We start from the raw sequence: 18966 nt of genomic DNA, 5'->3' as shown, positions 1-18966 counted from the left end.
TGGCTCACGGGCCCAGCCGCTCTGCGGCATGTGGGACCTTCCCGGACCGGGGCATGAACCCGTGTCCCCTGCATCGGCAGGCGGACTCAACCACTGCGCCACCAGGGAAGCCCCAAACTGTACTCTTAAATGAGGTGAATTTACTCTTAAATGAGGTATAGTTAAAACACACCTTAATGAACATGTTTTAAAAACATGTATATACATTTTTAATTCTCAAAGAACTCCATCAAAATGTAAAGCAAAAAATACTAAGCCTAAAGCTCAATACTGTGCCCTAATCACCCTAGAAACCAGCTCTACTCATTAAACCAATACTTACAGAAAGGCCACGTAAAGAAACTCAGAGCCCACCCCCACTCCATACCTGCCCGCCCCGTGACTCAAGGGGCCCAGTCAGGAGACCAGAGAGGGTACGCGCATACTGTGAAAATCTTTCTTTTATTACTGTCTCTTGTGGCAAAATAACATTTTATACAAATAAGTCACCTAGTTTACTTTGGACACAAAGACAATACAAACTGGAATGAGGACCTCAGGTGAAGGGGAAAGGGGAAGGACAGACCAGGTCATTAACGCTTCTTACATTCTGTGAAAAATAGATATACAGGGGAAAAAAATAGACTTTCACAAGTTCAGTGACTTTACATGATCCTTTGTGCAACAAGGGGTAAATCCACCTCCACCAGACCCTTCTTGTACCTAAGATGTCCTGTGACACGGAATGTGAGAAACATGGTGATCTGACAATTGGGCCCCTAGGCCAGGCACGGCAGCACCCTCTGCATCAGGGGTCCACACACACAGACGAGTCTGTGCTATGATTCTGAGAACTGTCCCCATTCCCCAACCTCACTGACGTCAGAGTGACAATGGCCACCAGAAGGAAGGGACATTACAGAAAAAAAAAGAGAGTACCCTGGGAGCCTATCGAGGGTGGCAAGACACACTAAAGCAAGACTCACCCAATCTGTACATTAGACACAGCCTATTAAGTCCATTCCGGAAATGAGTCCCACTTCAACTGAAGAAACAAGCTGAAGATTCCCCCAGCTACTGCCACGTCAAGAATCTCCAGTCTCTGCATAGCCCCAACGCCCCCAAATCACCGCCCCTATTTGAGAACTGGATGGCCCAAAGACTGTGAGGTCTTCAGGAAGGCCGACAAGGCCCTGAAAAGTACTTTCCTTGCAAGACAGCTCTGAGCTAACACACGAGGAGAGGATGACCTACTTTATCCCAGGACTACTTTTACTTATTTCCTCTGTTTACTCTTTAAAACATAGAATAAAATAAACCAGGATCTTCTTTGCAGCAGCTGAAAGGGCATCTTAGCCCAAAAGCTCCACAGGAAAAGAGAGTCACTCTCCCAGGAGACTCCAGGCCAAAGGGACACGAAGGAGCAAGACACGAGAGGGAGGGGTGCAGGCAGCAGGCCCCCAGGCGCCAGCTGGGCCTGTCAGTCTGCTGGAATGTGTTACCTTTAGGCGCTTCCTCTCAGGTACCAGCTCTGAACAGAGGGCATGGTCTCCCCAGGCAGGTAGGTTTTTTCCTCCTATCTTATTGCCCACGGGTAACTGCTATCAATAGCCCAGACTCCTTAACAACACGGCCTCCTGATTCAGCTTCTGATGAGTTCAGCTACTTTCAGAGAAGGTATGACTTCCAATTCTCTCCCCAGTTCGGGTACAAAAGCTTGAATTTCAGACTTACCCTAGCTAACACCCCAGAGAGGTAATGCTTCTCAAGGTTTCCTGAGTAGCTAGCCACAAGAATCCAGAGTCCCAGGTACAGAACACCAGACCTTCAGGAGCAGAAGATAGCAAATCCCTGTGCTGTTGGGCACAGATCAAGCATGGCCTCAAAACGGTCTCCAGTGAGACTAAAGCAAGCTCTTGGGAAGAGGATACAGCACTATTCAAGCCAGAATGCCTGCCTCCTCGGCCCTCTTCCCAGCAAAAGCTAACACTGCAGGTAAGAGACAGCCCACTAGCCTACAAGACGTGGTCTGCCTGGGACACATTTCCAAGACACACTCTACTGAGCAGAGTTCTGGGCAGCTCCAGAAACCACATCCTAGATAATAATTAAACATCAAATAGTAGAAAAACTCTCCAGACTGGGTTCTGTCACAGAGAGAAGGGGTTATTCTGAAGCTCAATGAACACAACTCTGTTGAGGGAGCCCCAGTGAGAAACAGAAGGTGAAGAGGCAGTGCTGATGACTGTCCGGCAGCGTATGGGATGGAGCCACACATAAGGCACCTGGATTTGCAGCCAACTCCAGTTCTGGGATTCACCGGTCTGGGGATGAGTAGCCCACCCTGCAGGGAACCCGGTCTCTTCCTCCCTCGGGGGTTAGGTGCAGTGCCAGCACACAGGGCTAACCAGGGTTTTCTCAGTGAGGAAGTTGCCAGCATCTGACACAGCCCAGACTCTGGCCTGACAAAAAGCACTGGACCACGGTTCAAGGCCACTCACGCTCTAGAATGCAAACAGGGAGCAACACCGGTCAGTGAAAGCACAGGAGCATCTGTGGCAAAGCGCTGGCCCTTCTCTCCCTGGCTCCACCTGGCCTTTCTCCCAAGCACCTAGGGAGACAGCTCTCTGGTCACAGATACCACGTACCTGGGCCCTTCCTACTGTGACCTTTCTAGCAATGCTAAACCCTGGCCGCAGCAACAATCTTATCAGAGGGTCAGGAGTTGGGCCTGAGCACTTAAATCGCCCGCACTGTCGGACAACAGTAGGGAGCTGAAGCGCGGACAGCCCATCCAGTGAGGCCTGAGGGATGTGTGAGGAAGATTTTTGAGAACACGTCTCTCTGATAGGCCACCTCAGCTGATTTCCCCCTTTCCCAACGCCCAAAGCCATTCCAAGTAGCAGACATTCCAAAACCATTCCAAAGGACCAGAATACACATTACTTAGGTCTGACCAGCCAGGATGATTCCAGGAACTACTTCAGTACAAAAGCAGGTAGGACATGACCCAGATTAGCCCCGGGAGCCTGACTGATACTATCAGAAGTCTGGCCACACATCCTATATGCTGGGAATGCCACTGACATTTTATAAAGCCTCCCCACAAGAAGCTTAGAAATAAAAAAACAAAATACAATAAGGCCTGCTCTGGCCTCCAGAGATACTACAGTTCCAAGAGCAAAACTGACACATTGTATTTCAGGAGAAACTCAAAAGTTAGGAGCCAGGAGAAGCAGAGCAAGCTCATCTTTCCTCTGGAAGGAGAACAGGAAGGCACTGCCAGGTTGAAACCTCAGTGGAGCCCCAGGAGGACCGGCTGAGGATCCGGAAGTCAGACAGATAAGCGGCCCCTACGTAAGACAGATCCTTCAGTTTGGCAGCCTTGCCCACCCCAGTGCCTCAACTCCTGGCACCACTCCTTCCCTCTGCCCCCCGAGTTGGTTTAGGACGATGCACAGGCTGAGGTCAGAGTGTGCTGATGGCGACCCCGCAGGCGAGAGAGGAGTCTCAGCTTCCCACAGCGCCCCTGAACCTACAGAAGAGCCTTCTCTCCCCGGCACAGCTCTGCCTGGAGAGACCCAGGCTCAACAGGACAACCCAGAGGAGCCATGACTACATGAAAATAAACTTTCTATTTTTATCTGGATTCCAGAAGCCTTATGCTAAGTTTTACTATAGTACCTCCGTGACCTAAGGGGCAGGGAAAAAAGGAAGAAAAAATACTGGGGAAGGAAACACAGCACTGCTTGGCACCTCTCTTGGAGCACAGGAAACTGCCACCCCAGCCTCGGCTTCCTGGGGCCAGGTTCCAGATGTGTGTTGACAGACCGCAGCTTCAGCCACCTCCGTGCACCAGGACCTTGGGCCACAGCAAAGCACCTCCCCGTCCGCTCCTGCCACAGCTACTGGCCCCCGTTATAGGCATAGTCAGCCTTGTTGTGCATTATCAGCTTGTTGTCGACAAAGTAGAAGCTGTCAGAACGGGTCTCATAGGGATTTTCAATCATCAGACGAACTGCAAGTCAGGGAAAGGAAAAAAGCAAAGACTTATGTGTGAGTCTGCCCCATGGGCCAGGTGGGATAAAACTTAGCATTCCCTCTAAAATTCGTAAACCAGCCCTTCCTGAAAATGTGAGCGCACGCTGTCAGAATAATGAAGTCAGAACAGAGGGAGCCAGGCCTTGAGAGCTGGGGAGACCTGGGGACCACAGAGGCCCCCAAACTGAGCATGCTGTCCACTTCAACAGAAGGATGCAACCAGCTCTGGACCTGACCCTCCGAGGCCATCGCCAGCCTGGTGCTCCGTCAGAACCCCAGGGAGAGGTGCCCGCCCGTTTGCCAACAGGCACCACAGCAGCCTGTTGACTTGGTGCTTCTGGTCCCCACCTCTAGACACTCTGGTCCAAATTCAGAAAGCTGCGCCTCACTGTGCTCACGTCCCGCAGGCAACCCTGACAACAAAGGAATCCCAGATGCGCATGGATGTAGGGGCACAAAGGGCAAGGAGCCTTCTCCAGAGGTGGCTCGGGGTATTAACTTGCCAACAATCCAGCAAAGGGTGAGCTTGTCTTGGGATCCAGATTTAAATCTTCTGTTTGTTCTGGCAGTTGCCCCGACCTCTTTAACCGTAACTGGAGGGTCAAGAGAACTGCGAGTCACTACCTCTGGTTGGTTCTGAGTCAATGGTCACATGCTATTCTGAATCCTCTGGAGGAAATGCTGTTGCTGACCACAGTTCTCAAAAGGAAAGCTGACTGTTTCAAGTTCTTTGGACTCAGCCAGGCCAGAGTTATTTAGTTCATATCCAGAGTACTGACCCCCACGCTCTTTTAGCTTACTTGGCTTCAAGAAGAAAAAGTTACATGGCCTTAGATAAAAACTTGAAATACTGTACATAATCTTTTCTCGCAAGCATCTACACATCCCAGCCCAGCCTGGGGAGCGGGCTTCAAACGAGGATCCTAACAGTTGATGCGGTCATCAACGCCCTGCGCACTCCTCAGCAATCCTCACTTTACCTGGGAACAGTACTGCTGCACCAGTCAAGAATACCTGTCAGAAAATGACAATTTTAAGGACCTGGGATTCTGAGAAAATTGGTCGGTGTATGTAGACCTTCGCCAACAATCCAACTAAACTCCACCACTACTCACAGGATCCCACTCACATCCTGACTGCTCTAGAACAACCTTCCCTAATTCCTCACAGGGGATGCCAATGTGAGAGGGCCAGACCGAAGCCATGGGAATACACAGCCTGTTCTTCCTCTGTCATTCAGTCCATCTCCTCCCCGGCCCAGCCTTCTCCCTCCGGCGCCTTCCCCAGTTCTTCCTCCCCAGAACTACAGGGTGACTCTTCCTCAGACACGGCTTCCCTCACGTTACTCCTTCTGCTCCGAACCTCTAACAGCTTCCTAGCGCCTGCTGGATCTATTCTAACAGTTTCATCTAATTAACCTTCTACCTGCAGAGAATGAGAAAGAGGTAGTCCTCAGGACTAGAATTCTACTTAGCTCACAGTTTCCCATGTAGTTCTGATTAGGGAAAAAGCAAAGGGCTAAAAGGAGTGCCGAGCAGGAGCCGGTGACTAGAACACAGTGAAACCATGACTGGCCGTGTATTGAACTGGACTCCCAGGGATTGTCAGGGGCCTCCTCTTATCTCCCTCAGCCACTCTCTTCCCCGCAGCAGGCATCTAAAAGGGATGGCCTGTATTAAAACCTTCAGTGTTCCCATGCAGGCAGAGTCAGAGTTTGAAACATGAGACAGGAGCAATAGGAAACGAGAAGCCTGAGGTCGAAAGACTAGAGACGCATCATGTCCCTATTTCTCTGCAAATGAGGTCGTTGGACTAGATGGATTTCATTTCAAGGTCTGTTCCTCTAGCCTGAAGAATCCAGGATGTTCTGAAAGTCAGGGGATACGTACTGACATCCTCAGAAAGCTGGGGAAACTCATAGATATGTTCACAAGTGTTCCTACTGCTGGGGATGCAGAAGCCGAAATCAAAGTCAAAGTTTTTCAGCAGGCGTTCCCGGAAATAGTGCCGTTCGATCATCCGGAAGTTTGACACAGGTTTGTCTCCCACCGTGAACTCCACCCTGCAGAATAAATCTCTGTGAGCCTGACTTTGCCTCCTCCCTCCTCTAAAGCCAACCCCAAACCTAACAGAGAACATTCTTCTCTGAACCAGAAGAACGTCCCCCCTTCAGGAAATGCTGGTACTCACGTGGCGCCCACGGTGCGGAGGCGGAGAAATGCTGGCGTGAACTGATAGCGGACGAAGCGGCCAGCACTGACATCCACATCTCCGCCTGCCGCCGCCGCCGCCGCCTCCTCCTCCTCCTCCTCCTGGTCTGCAAGAGCACACAGAAGCTGAATCACCATCTCGGCAAAGAGCACGACCGATCAGCAGTACCGACACCGACACCGATATGGCAGGGCAGCCAGTACTCACTGAGCACATGCTGTAATTCCAGGCCCCGTGCTGCACGCCTCACAGGATCCTGTGATCCTGTAGATTTTGTCTTCATTTTATCTCCACTTTAAAGAGGAAGCTCAGACTCAGAGAGATTAGCTAACGTGTCCAAAGTCACCCAGATATAGGCAGACCTCAGAGAGATTTGCGGGTTCAGTTCCAGACCACCATGATAAAGAGAGTCACATGAAATTTCTGGTTTCCCAGTGTATACAAAAGTTATGTTTACACTTTACTATAATCCATTAAGTATGCAATAGCATTATGTCCAAAAATAACAATGCATACGGCTTAATTTAAAAATAATGCTGCTGGGGCTTCCGCGGTGGCGCAATGGTTGAGAGTCTGCCTGCAGAGGCAGGGGACGCGGGTTTGTGCCCCGGTCTGGGAGGATCCCACATGCCGTGGAGCAGCTGGGCCTGTGAGCCATGCCCGCTGAGCCTGCACGTCCAGAGCCTGTGCTCCACAACGGGAGAGGCCACAACAGTGAGAGGCCTGCGTACCGCAAAAAAAAAAAAAAAAAAAAAGTGCTGCTATATTCAATATCCTATAATAAACCATAATGGAAAAGAATATGAAAAAATATACATATGTATAACTGAATCACTTGGCTGTACACCAGAAAATAACACAACACTAAAAAAAAAAAAACTGTAAATCAACTATACTTCAATAAAAAAAAATTTTTTTTAATGCTGTTGAAAAAAATGGAGTCAATAGACTTATTCAATGAAAGGTTGCCACGAACCCTCAGTTTGTAAAGAACACAATATCTGTGAAGCACAGTAAAGTGAAGCACAATAAAATGAGGTACGCCTGTAGTAAATGGAGGGAGCAGGGATGTGAATCCGGGTCCGTCAGACTCAAGGCCTGTTCTTAAACACTAAGCTGTTTGCCTTTTATATAATCTGGGGCCTTGGGCCATATCCTAACGGTGAAGCTTGAAACACCAGCTGGGTGGCTGTGACGTGGTCTCTGCTATACAGACTAGGTCTGCTGTTGACCCAGTTAAAGTGCTTGCTGCTAACCAAAAGAATGAGGCTATAAAAGTTGAAACTATTCAAAAGGCACCTTCAAAAAATGCAAAAATTTCTGACATAGCAAAGACAAATCCCTAGAAATAATTGTGCTATTTAAATGGAAGACGTTGACCTATAGCCTTGGGGTACTGCACTTCCTTGGACTAATGCCTATTCCAGGCCATACCAGGCCCAACACTCCGAGCACCTGGGAAAAGGTGAAGCAGATGGGCCATGAACCAACATGTGAGACCTGAGAGAGGGTCCACAAGAGTAACGACGGGCTCTGGTCTAGTCCACTCCTGAACCCAGGAATGAAAGATTTGTAAAATGAATCAGAGAACATTCTAATGTAAACAAGGAGTTAGTTCCCTCTCTAATAGCTACAGCCACCCAGTATCCAGCAAGGGTATTTTTTCCAGTTCCAGGCTGAACATAGGTGCAGTAAAAGAGGAGTCTTTTTTAGCATCAAACATCTCTGCCTGTGACAAGCCCAAGAGGAGCTGGGCAACCAGACTGAGTAGGGGTTCAAAGTCAGAGACTCCACAGCCCTGGCTCCAACAATGGCATTCAAAAAGGATCAGACCAAACCTTCTCAGGGATTCGAACTCATCCGAACAAGTGCTGTAGGAGGGCACTGAATCAGTGTGTGCATATTCTTAGTGAATCAAGATCCTTAAAGGTAAAGACTGGATGGGTCGTAAATCAAGGTATTTTTACAGTATCTGCAGCTGACCTTCTTCTTGAGATTTAGTTTTATACTGAAATGACTATTCTGAGCCCAGTCTCATGCAAATCCATACACCTGAAGTAGCCCTGGGGTCCTGGGAACATCTTAAGTACTAGGACCTGTGGCTTAGAGATACGAACGGCACAGGCCCAGGAAGCTGGCTGGCCCTGACCCTCCCAATACAAGATTTAAGTACCCACAAGCTTGAGCCTTTAGATGCCCTGGTCAGTACTAGATTATGACAGCATAAAGAATACTGGGTGGTGAGACTTCTCTGCTGGTGCAGTGGTTAAGAACCCACCTGCCAATGCAGGGGACACGGGTTCGATCTCTGGTCCAGGAAGATCCCACATGCCGCAGAACAGCTAAGCCCGTGCGCCACAACTACCGAGCCTGCACTCTAGAGCCTGCGAGCCACATCTACTGAGCCCATGTGCCACAACTACTGAAGCCCGCACGCCTAGAGCCCATGCTCCACAACAAGAGAAGCCACCACAATGAGAAGCCTGCACAACGCAACGAAGAGTAGCCCCTGCTCGCTGCAACTAAAAGCCCACGTGCAGCAACAAAGACCCAAAGCAGCCCAAAAATTAATTAATTAATTTCAAAAAACAAGAATACTGGATGGGGTGAGGAGACCAGTGCTCTAGCCTTGGCTGTATAATTAACCTGAGCTGAGACTTTTTCATGAAAGCCTTTTGACTTACCTGGGTTACCAACAGCTGTCTTACCAAATTTACAGGCTCTTTCTGAATAGCAAATCAGATGAGAAAAGCTTGGCAAAAAGAGTCATCAACACAGACCATGACTGATACTCTGAAGGACTATCTAGGCTGGTGTTCTAGTAACTAACTCCAGGGGGTGCTCCATTTCCAGTGATGTGCTCCAAAGACCTACGTGTGGTCCCCTGGTCAGAAATGAATCACCCTGGAACTGCATCACAAGCACAGGAAGTGTCCATTCAAAGCTACCTTAAGGGGTCCCAAGTAGATGAGTTCACAGGTCTGGGCCTTCTGTTCATCCAGAAAATGGCAGACATTAAAGTCCAAACTAGGACTTACTGGGAAATCTGAGACACTATTTAAAGGAAAGGGCGTGAGAAGACACTGCCTCATGATCTGGACTAGAATCCTCCGTATCACCCTTCCAGAGTGTCCCCAGGACTCAAGGTTCAGGTAGGCTTCCTCACTGGAGTTTAATTTCAAGGATTCCTTTCCTAAGTGGAGGAAACATGGTAAGATCAAAGGGCAGAGGACCTTAGAAAAGTCACCTGGAAATTCTGGGCCTCAGTTCCCTTATCTGTAAAATAAGGATAATAACCCCCCAAGGAGGTGTGAGGATTACATGAACTGATGTAAACAGAAAGATGTGGAACACAGTGACCAGCGCAGAGTAGATACTCAACAAACATCAGCCTCTCAGCACAGCTTCAAGCCAACAGGCCCACAGGCAGGCTTCAGGAGGCGGCTGGAAGCAGGCCGCTGGAGTCTGTGACACAGGATGCAATGGCACACAAAAACTCAAGCGTGAAAGACCTTTTGCTCCAACTGTCAAGTGACTACTGCAATACTAAGGCCTACCTGACACACAAGGTTTGGCAATCTCAAAAAGCACTGTCCCGGTCTCCAAATCTCGAATTTTGAAGCGTGTGAAATCAATACTGTAGACGTTGTCTTCGGGTTTACATAAATAATCTGAAAATGAGAGAGAGACCAATGCCGTTAAACAATCCTCCAAATCCACCATTTCTTTCTCAAGTTTTGAAGCAAACTCAGGTTTTTTTCTTACACAATTCACTTAAAATACACCCCAAAACTTCCTTTTATGTTATAAGCAAAAGTTGTGTGGAGAGAATTAGGGGATCCAAGAAAGAAAAAAAGTGCATGGGCTTGTGTGGATGAAAGATTACTGTAACACTTTAGAAATAGGGATGGTAAAAGGGGATTTCTTTGGAAACACTTCAAAAATGGCCTATAAACCTTTCATTGGATATCACAGCAGGATAGAATTTTTTTTAGAAATCCATTTTAAAACATTTATGCTGATCTAATGGCTAATATGGTGCATGTTTGCTGAACGTATCACAAAGCACAGATCAGCAAACATTTTCTGTAAAGGGTCAGATCATGAATAATTTAGGCTTTTGGCCACACAGTCACTATCACAACTACTCAGCTGTGTCGCTGTAGCACAAAGGCAGCCACGAACATGGAAATGAATGGCGTGGCTGTATTCTAATAAAACTATTTATAGACACGAAATACAAATTTTATATAACCATGTGTCCCAAGATTTTTTTTTTTTCCAACCATTTGAAAAGGTTAAAACCACTCTTAGCTTGTGGGCTGCACAAAACCAGGTGATGGGCCATACCTACCCAGGCAGCAGGACGGATCTGCTGTGGAGGGCGTGAGGCCAAAGTGAAGGAGAGCCCCCAGAAACCTGATCAACTAATCAAAACAGTACTGATCAAAAACAATTTCATTGATTTCTTTCTCTCATGACTCCTGAGAGCATCTTCTCCACAACTCACTTTGACACTTTATCTTATACTGCCTGTTTGTGTTAGCTGTTTCATGTTTTACGAGCTGACTCTCCAATAAGATGGCAAACTTGAGAGCTACTGATTATTCTGTAACTCCCAAAAGTGCTGAGATTGGTTCTGCACCTTTAGAGGGGACTCAATAAATAACCTGCTGAACGGAACAGACTTTAAGAAGAGTAAAGAATCCAGAGGTCACCAAGCTGACTTGTGACTTTCTCCAATAAGCTGCTGAGGTGTGTTTGGGCAATGGCACCACGCTTAAGCTCCTACACAGGACCTGAGTGCTCTCCTAGAATGCCGCGTAGGGCCAGGCATTAGAGTGGCCTAATTCACCTTTGGTATCAGGAGAAAGCATGGGGTGAGAAAGGTGAGGTGGTGAGCATTTCCGTACCTTCAGAGCCCCAAATGAAATCTGGGTCAGAACAGAAGCAGCTTTTTCACAATGTTTCTATGAAACAGAATAGCAAGACCTTCTAAAGATATACTCAGGCATGCAAAGGACAGTCCCAAACCAAACAGTGATGGAAAATGGGGATATGAAAATACCCAGACTCAAATTAAACCTATTTTAGGAGATGGGAATTCCCTTTCATACAGGCTGGACCAAGGCCTATCCCCCCAAACTGTCATCCTCAAATCACTGGGGGCGGCCTCCATCTCCCTGAGGGACACCTGAGCACCCCTGGGCTGCCGACTAAAGCAGTTCAGCAGATAATAGGACGGCAGCCTTTAATCCATCAAGGGAGTGCTGGTGCTTCAACGTTAGAAGTCTGGAGGACAGGGCCGGCTGGGCAAGCAGGGTCTAACCAACTGACTGCAAACTCTTAGCGGGGAACAGCAGCAAGAAAAAAGGCATCAAGTCAGGGGTTGGCCTGGAAGAGAACAGAAAAGAGGAAAACCAGGACAGGGGGTGAGCTACATATTTCTCCCCACCCCTCGTACTATCAATGAAAAGGTGTAGGACGGTTGCATTTTATGCAAGAAATGCATCTCTGACACCCTGACATATTCTTAATTCACTGGAACAAGTGTCAAAAGCAGGATTCACATTTTGGTTTTGTACGTGAACTGAAACTTTATTAATATTTTTTTAATGCGGCACGAAATGCCACGGCAATGTATTTGAGGAAGGAGGAGTCCACCTGCACACAAAGGGGCAAGCTAGGGACCCAAAGAGGTAGGGGGCCAAGGCAGGCTGGAAAGGGGGCGGGGCTGTCAGGGGCCGGAGGGGAGGGAAAGGCAGAGAAAGCAGCTAGGGTAGGGGTCTGGGCTGGCAGAGGGCGGCAGAAGCTGGCTGTAGACAGGTTGAGGGCGCCTAGCTGGTCAGGAACTTCACTGATGGCTGGGGGGCAGCGGCCCACTTCCCAGGGTCAGGAGGATCCGGTTAAGCCAAGGCGGGCCCCCACCCAAACAGATCCAGCTGAGGAGGAGAACGGCCGGGCCTGAGGGCCCAGCGGGGACGGGCCACAAGGAAGCCCAGCGTGGCCGGACTCAGAGGAGGGCAGTCAAGCCCACGAGAACCCCTCCCGACCAGGTCTAGGTGAGGGTGGGCAGCGCGGCCCGGCCGGCCGGAGGCGCCTGCGTGGACACCCTGGGCCGGCCGAGCGGCAAGCGGCTGGCTCCGCTTAGGCTACAAGGGACCCAGGGACCGGCGCGAGGGGAGGGCGCGGCCTGCCCCGCACTTACTCTCTGTGACCCGGCTGAGGCGCAGGACGTGCTCGGGCCGGATGGTATCCAGAGCCAGCAGCTCCTGCTCCGTAACCGCTGCCCCGATGCCGTCGTCGGCCGCGTGGTGGGGCGCCTGCCGCCGCGCCTTAAGCCTGTTCAGGACGCCGCCGCCAGCCTTCTTCTTCTCCTCCTTGCCAGTCACCAGCCCCCCGGGCCCAGCCGCCGACCCCACGGCCGCAGCCTTAGAATTCGACCCGCTCATCGCTCCGCCGCCAAGATGGCCGCCGCCTCCGCAGCCGTAACTATGGAGAGCGGGGTCGGGGCCGGGCCTGTGGGGGCGGGACCTGCGGGCCGCGTCGCTAGCGCCCTCCCGCCAGCGTTGGTCCAGCCAGGTGGCTGGCACCTTAGCACTCCAGATTCTCCATCAGGCCCCCGAGGTCACCCCAAATGTCTAAAAAAATATCCCGTACAGTCAAATGACTTTCCATCACATAAAATGTAGACGAGGCATCTTGAGAAAATGTTTTTTCATCTGTAGTCTAGGAGGTAAGACAGTTCTTGCTATGCAAAGGCAGCTTTCCAATTAGATTGCCATTTCTAAACCGTACTGTGTCAGGCTTTGGGCTAGACATTGGGCTGGGCTACAGGGAATATAAGAATACGAAAGAGGGAGGGATTGAGTCTGCTGTATTCACCACTGTATTCAGGCAGTCTAGCTAATGCCTGACACATGGTAGGTGCTCAATGATGATCGAATGAATGAATGAGTGAAGGAAGGCCTGAACAGCACCGGGCTACGGAGGAGCTCCCACTTTGTTGGGGAAGACTGTGAAGTACATAATTCATCATGTGGCCCTTCCTCTAGATCAGCCCAATAAGTATGAATGAACCAGAAGACAAAACAGACTGCTAATTGCTGAAGCAGAGGTGCTACCAGAGCACACAGGAGGGGTCTAGGGGCTAGGGGAGAGGCTTCAGGGGTGACATCTGCACTGAGCCATGGAAATTAACCATGATTTCAAGGACTGGAGGAGGTGAGTGGGAGGGGGGAGGACACTGCCCTCTTATACCCCAAGTGGCTCCTTCTCTAGAGATTCTGGATCCACACCCTTCTCTGTTGGAGGCTTGGGCCTGACTGATGCAAAGTGTGTGTGCTAGGTTGATGTCACCTCTTAGATAGACTCAGGCCGAAGTGAAACTCTACCCGTCTCCCCACTGGTCAGCCTCAAAGCCTTGATTTATGCAGGATTTGCTGGATCCCTCTCATCCGAGGGGTTTGGGAGTGGCTGACAGGCCTCGCCTGGCTCCTGGACCAAATCCAAACTTGACTCCACCTCAGCTGCCCAGCCTGGTGGAACAGTATGTGGCCAGTTCCTATCTAAATGCTGTCCTGTCTTTGAGAGATTACCACCCGGGGGGAGACTTCCCAAACTGTTCAGGGAAATTTTAAGATGTGTACAAGAATTACACATTTGCACATTGCAATTTCCCTTTGCAAACAATTCTTTTTAAACTACTCAGCAGTAAGTGGTTACTGAAGAATTTCCAGAACTCTTAATATGCTACTTGATTGTGAATCACCAAGAAGGGAGTTTAGCATGGAGCCATTTCACACAATCACTTGCTGACTAAACATTTGTCCTCAGCAACAGGACTAGAGTTACCTGGATCCCAGCTTTTCTCTTTTTAGGGATGATAACAAACGTATTGACGCGTTTACCTGCAATTCCACATCCGGGAACTTAGCCTACATGTATGCACGAAGATGTTTACTGCAGGACCATTTGTAAAACTGAAAAATTACAACAAGTTATAGTTGCACCCATTCATGTTATGAAGCTGTTAAAAAGAATGAGGTCCATCTCTACTTACTAGTATGGAGAGATCTCAGATAGTTTGAGGTGGGGGGAGCAAAGCACATAATCCCATTTGTTTAAAATTTGAAAGTAGGGCTTCCCTGGTGGCGCAGTGGTTGAGAGTCCGCCTGCCAATGCAGGGGACATGGGTTCGTGCCCCGGTCCAGGAAGATCCCACATGCCGCAGAGCGGCTAGGCCCGTGAGCCATGGCCGCTGAGCCTGCGTGTCTGGAGCCCGTGCTCCGCAATGGGAGAGGCCACAACAGTGAGAGGCCCGCGTACTGAAAAAAAAAAAAAAAAAAATTGAAAGTATATGAGTATTTCTATCTGTAACTACACAGGAAGGGGTTTGGATATACACTAGAGTTAAGTGAGGTTCCCTTGGGGGAGGAGAGAATTGGAAGGGATTGAAGGGGGATATATTCACTTTTGACACTCTTTAGAGCTACTTCTATACTATTTTATCACAACAAGCATATGATCATGGGCTGCTTGTATACCTTTAAATAAATAAATAAATAAAACTAACTAACTAACTTAGGATCTGCATCTGGAAGGCAGACTCTTAAGTCAAAGGAGACTTATTATAATCTCTTAAAATTTAAAAGCCACCTCAAACTTGATCACTTTTTTCTGCTCAAAAATTTTTAAATAAATACTGCCATATAAGGGAGTTGAGGCCTGTACTCTCTCTGATCACTACCTATAAACTGTGGTTAAAAAGCAAAAGATTATGTCTTTAGGAGAATAGAAAACACACAGAAAGAAAGGAAAAAATCCTTAAATATTCCTTTTTAAGAGGCAGTAGGAAAAATTAGGGCCATAACCTCCAATCTGCCTCTGTCTCTCCTCACCAAATCTTTCTAAGGTATGTCAAAAGGCTCTTTAAAAAAAAAAGTTTTCTGAAAAGTACATATACTAATTCCCTGTTGGGTGGAAAAAGAAAAATAGAGATTGACTGCATTAAATAGCAACCCCAATGTCTCCTTGGGCCAGACGTGGGAAGACTGGAGTGGAAAGGCTGGCCTCCCTTTCACCGCAGCTTGGTGCTCTTCAAGTCCCTCTCCTTAAGCTGGTTATTTTCCTCACTGTAAGAGGTGTGACAGTGGCTGTTTTCCAGAGCAGTCCCAGAGTTGCCAGGCAGTCTGCCTCAAATCAGGCCAGGCAGGTGGGGCCCAGAGCTGATGAGGCCAAGGTAAGCAGGACATCAGAGGGCTTTTTTCTGCCGAGCCAGGGAAGTTCAGTCCTCCTTCCTGCTGCTTCCCTAAAGATGGCATCCACCGAATCAGCAAGTCGTGGCTGGGACTGCAGGCAGGCCTTGTGGTCTGGGAAACAGAGCTAGTGATTTCCATAGTACCCAAGTCACTTCTCTCCCTGGCTGAGGGCTGTTCTTTAAAAGCATTAATTTATTATTTATATCCCACCTGTTTCCGAAAAGGATTCATGGCATATTCCAAAGTCGTACAGCACAAGACTGGTGGGTGGAAATTCACATAGCCTTGCTGAGGGCAGAACTTTCAAAATTTTAAGTGCATATACCGTTTTTTGTTTTGTTTTGTTTTTGGCCGCGCTGCGCAGCATGTGGGATCTTAGTTCCCTGACCAGGGATTGAACCCGAGTCCGCTGCAGTGGAAGCGCAGTCTTAACCACTAGACTGCCAGGAAAGTCCCGTGCATATACTGTTTGATTCAGTAATTCCTTAATGGAATTCTAAAGGCACACTTGCACATGTGCAAATATATTATGTAAATATGTGTGTACGTACATATAAATATATATAAATACATATAAAATGAAAGATATACACCAAAGATAATACACCTGTATATCCTCTAGGGATTAAAGAGGTAGGACTAAGAAAGATGAGTTTTCACATTCTGCACCCCATATAAATTTTTTTTTAATATTTTATTTATTTATTTATTTGTTTGTTTTTGGCTGTGTTGAGTCTTCGTTGCTGCGTGCGGGCTTTCTCTAGTTGCAGTGAGCAGGGGCTACTCTTCATTGTAGTGCGCAGGCTTCTTATTGCGGTGGCTTCTCTTGTTGCGGAGCATAGGCTCTAGGTGCGTGGACTGCAGTAGTTGTAGCACGCAGGCTCAGTAGTTGTGGCTCATGGGCTCTAGAGCACAGCTTAGAAGTTGTGGCACACGGGCTTAGTTGCTCCGTGGCATGTGGGATCTTGCTGGACCAGGGCTTGAACCAGTGTCCCCTGCATTGGCAGGCGGATTCTTAACCACTGTGCCACCAGGGAAGTCCCCCGATTTTTAAAATGTACTTACGCACTTTGTATCACTAAGTCTTAAAAGGCTACTTTCTTTTTAGAGAAAGAATAATATAATAAACCTCCACGTAACCAACACCCAGCTTCTTCAGTTATCTACATTCAAAAGGTTCCTTCTTAAAAGTAGTACATCATGACGTTAAGAGCACAGGCTTTGCGGTTAGACAGAGCTAAGTTCCAGTCCTCACTCTGCCACCTACCAGTTATGTGACTTTGGGCAGGTCATTTATGCCCTGTGAGCCTAAGTTTTCTTATTTATAAGTCAGGCTAGTCACTGGTCTTTCCTAGGGTTGTAAAGAGGAGATGAGGGCTTCCCTGGTGGCGAGTCCTGGTCCAGGAAGATCCCACATGCCGTGGAGCAACTAAGCCTGTACGCCACAACTACTGAGCCTGTGCTCTAGAGCCCACGAGCCACAACTACTGAGACCGTGTGTCACAACTACTGAAGCACACGCAGCTAGAGCCCGTGCTCTGCAACAAGAGAAGCCAATGCAATGAGAAGCCCACACACCGCAATGAAGAGTAGCCCCTGCTCGCCACAACTATGGAAAGCCTGTGCGCAGCAACGAAGACCCAACACAGCCAAAAATAAATAAATAAAATAAATTTTTAAAAAAGGAGATGAAAACAGCAACGAAAAGCACTCTGCTGGCGCCAGGGAGAGTGTTTCATGAATGGTCGCTATGACAATACATTTAAGTGGCCTCTTTCTCCAGGACCCGTCTGCTGAGGGCAGGCACCCTGGGCAGGGAGAAGCCATGGAGCTGGATTGAAAAGTGCGGTGACCAAAAAGAACAGTCAAGTCAGAGCAGAGAGGAAATGAGCTGGGGACCAAGGCTTGAGGAAGCAACAGACGGAGTCAAGTAGAAGCCGTAAGAAAACCCAGGAGAGGAAGTCTTAGGACAAGGCCCCAGCCAAAAACTAAGTGGGGTTATTTTTCACTAATATAAGTGGTTAGCAACAAACAAAACTAAGACTCTTGGGCCAGAGTACCGCGGTGAGGTGCCTACCATCTCAGGTTGCTAGAGAGCAGAGGCCTGCCCACTCCACACCTCTGTGCTTCACCTCTGTTCACCTCTGTTGACCCCTCACCATTGCTATGGCAACAGGCTTTCCAGTAAATGTTGGAAAAACTCATCTCTCTTCCTCTATGGGGGGTGGAGGGGCATGGGGTACTAAGTATGGAGAAAGGTCCGACACACCGGCTCCAGCCAACCGGGAGCCTGATTTCCTTAGTGAGATTAAGATCTGGACCCCAAAAAAAAAAAAAAAAAAAAGGATCTGGACCCAAGAGTAGTTTAACCCAACCCCCCTCCCTGCGAGTCCCTAGAGCAGGGCTTCTTCAGGTCTCTTCCCCATTTGGCAGCTCATGCGAAGCTACTTGAAATAGTAACAGCCAAGTCTAAATTAGTAAAGAACTCCAGTTATGGGTGGGTTCAAGCTAAGAATGAGGCTCTGTGGGCCTCCTGGCTTATTTGGGCCCTGAGAACAGACTCCATCCACACAGGCTTCATTCTTAGAGCTGAGCACTGAATTCTGCCCTTCAAGGGATAACTGAGGGAGGTAGGCCAAGCTCTCCCTCCCATTCCCCAAACCAGCAGCCTCCATTCCTGCTTGGAGAAACACAGCACATGGCATCAGGCGGGGAGTGGAAGGCTGCAGAGAATAATGATTAAGAGCAAGAGTCCTGGTGTAAAACCTCAGTTCTGCCTTTTGCTGGCTGTGTGGTCTTCAGCAAGTCACCTCACCTCTTAAAAGTACCAGCTGGTTGGTTGAAGATTAAACAGAGATAACATCTGTAAAACTGCTTGGCCTTGTGCCTGGCCCATTTCAAAGGCTCAATAAAAGATATCTGTAATTATTATTCTTATAGCCTTAGAAAGATCATGGGCTTTGCAGACAAATAGACTGGGTTTGAATCCTGGCTTGATCATTTACTGACTAGCCTGGGGTAAATTACTAAAGTTTTTTGAGCTTCATGTTCCTCAGCTATAAAACATGATGGATAAATTATAGGGAAAAAAAAAATCCTTCCTGCTCTTTCTGCCCCTTCCCTTGTCAACACTGACAACACATCAGAAAAGGAAAAAGCAGAGAAAACCATCCCATGGCTTAGTCTGTCCACAGGCTATTGTGGAAGCTGAGGGGAAAACCGGAGGGGAGGCAGCAGGCTCAGTGTGCCTTGGAAGTGAAAGTGTCATGGCCTGGTGTTCCAGTGAAAGTGGAAACATAACAACTGTTTATTTTTCCTTGAATGAGCTGCTGGTTGAAATGGCCAGGCAGCATTTAACAAAACTCCATTCCCTTAACCAAACATCCTGGTGAAAAGAAAAGAAAGCTCCCAGACTCATCACGGAAGAACCCTTAGCAGCCAAGAGAACCCCTGGGTTTCCCTCTTCCCACCCCAT

The 18966-nt window shown here is 48.4% G+C and overlaps 1 protein-coding gene across 1 annotated transcript; it reads right to left on the bottom strand.

The window, feature by feature from the left end:
- Nucleotides 1–422: 422 nt before the first annotated feature.
- On the bottom strand, nucleotides 423–18865 carry UNC119B (unc-119 lipid binding chaperone B). The gene is made up of 5 exons (XM_004315319.4): nucleotides 12440–18865; nucleotides 9789–9902; nucleotides 6211–6337; nucleotides 5910–6082; nucleotides 423–3997 (listed from the first exon to the last, which is right to left on the bottom strand). Exons 1-5 carry the CDS (start codon nucleotides 12681–12683, stop codon nucleotides 3885–3887), a joined length of 771 nt encoding a protein of 256 aa, XP_004315367.1. The 5' UTR covers nucleotides 12684–18865; the 3' UTR covers nucleotides 423–3884.
- Nucleotides 18866–18966: the final 101 nt, after the last annotated feature.

This window comes from Tursiops truncatus, chromosome 13, assembly GCF_011762595.2.
Source record: "Tursiops truncatus isolate mTurTru1 chromosome 13, mTurTru1.mat.Y, whole genome shotgun sequence".
NCBI classification, from domain to species: domain Eukaryota; kingdom Metazoa; phylum Chordata; class Mammalia; order Artiodactyla; family Delphinidae; genus Tursiops; species Tursiops truncatus.
Note: the sequence above shows the minus strand (reverse complement) of the source record. Positions and strands in the feature narration are given on the sequence as shown.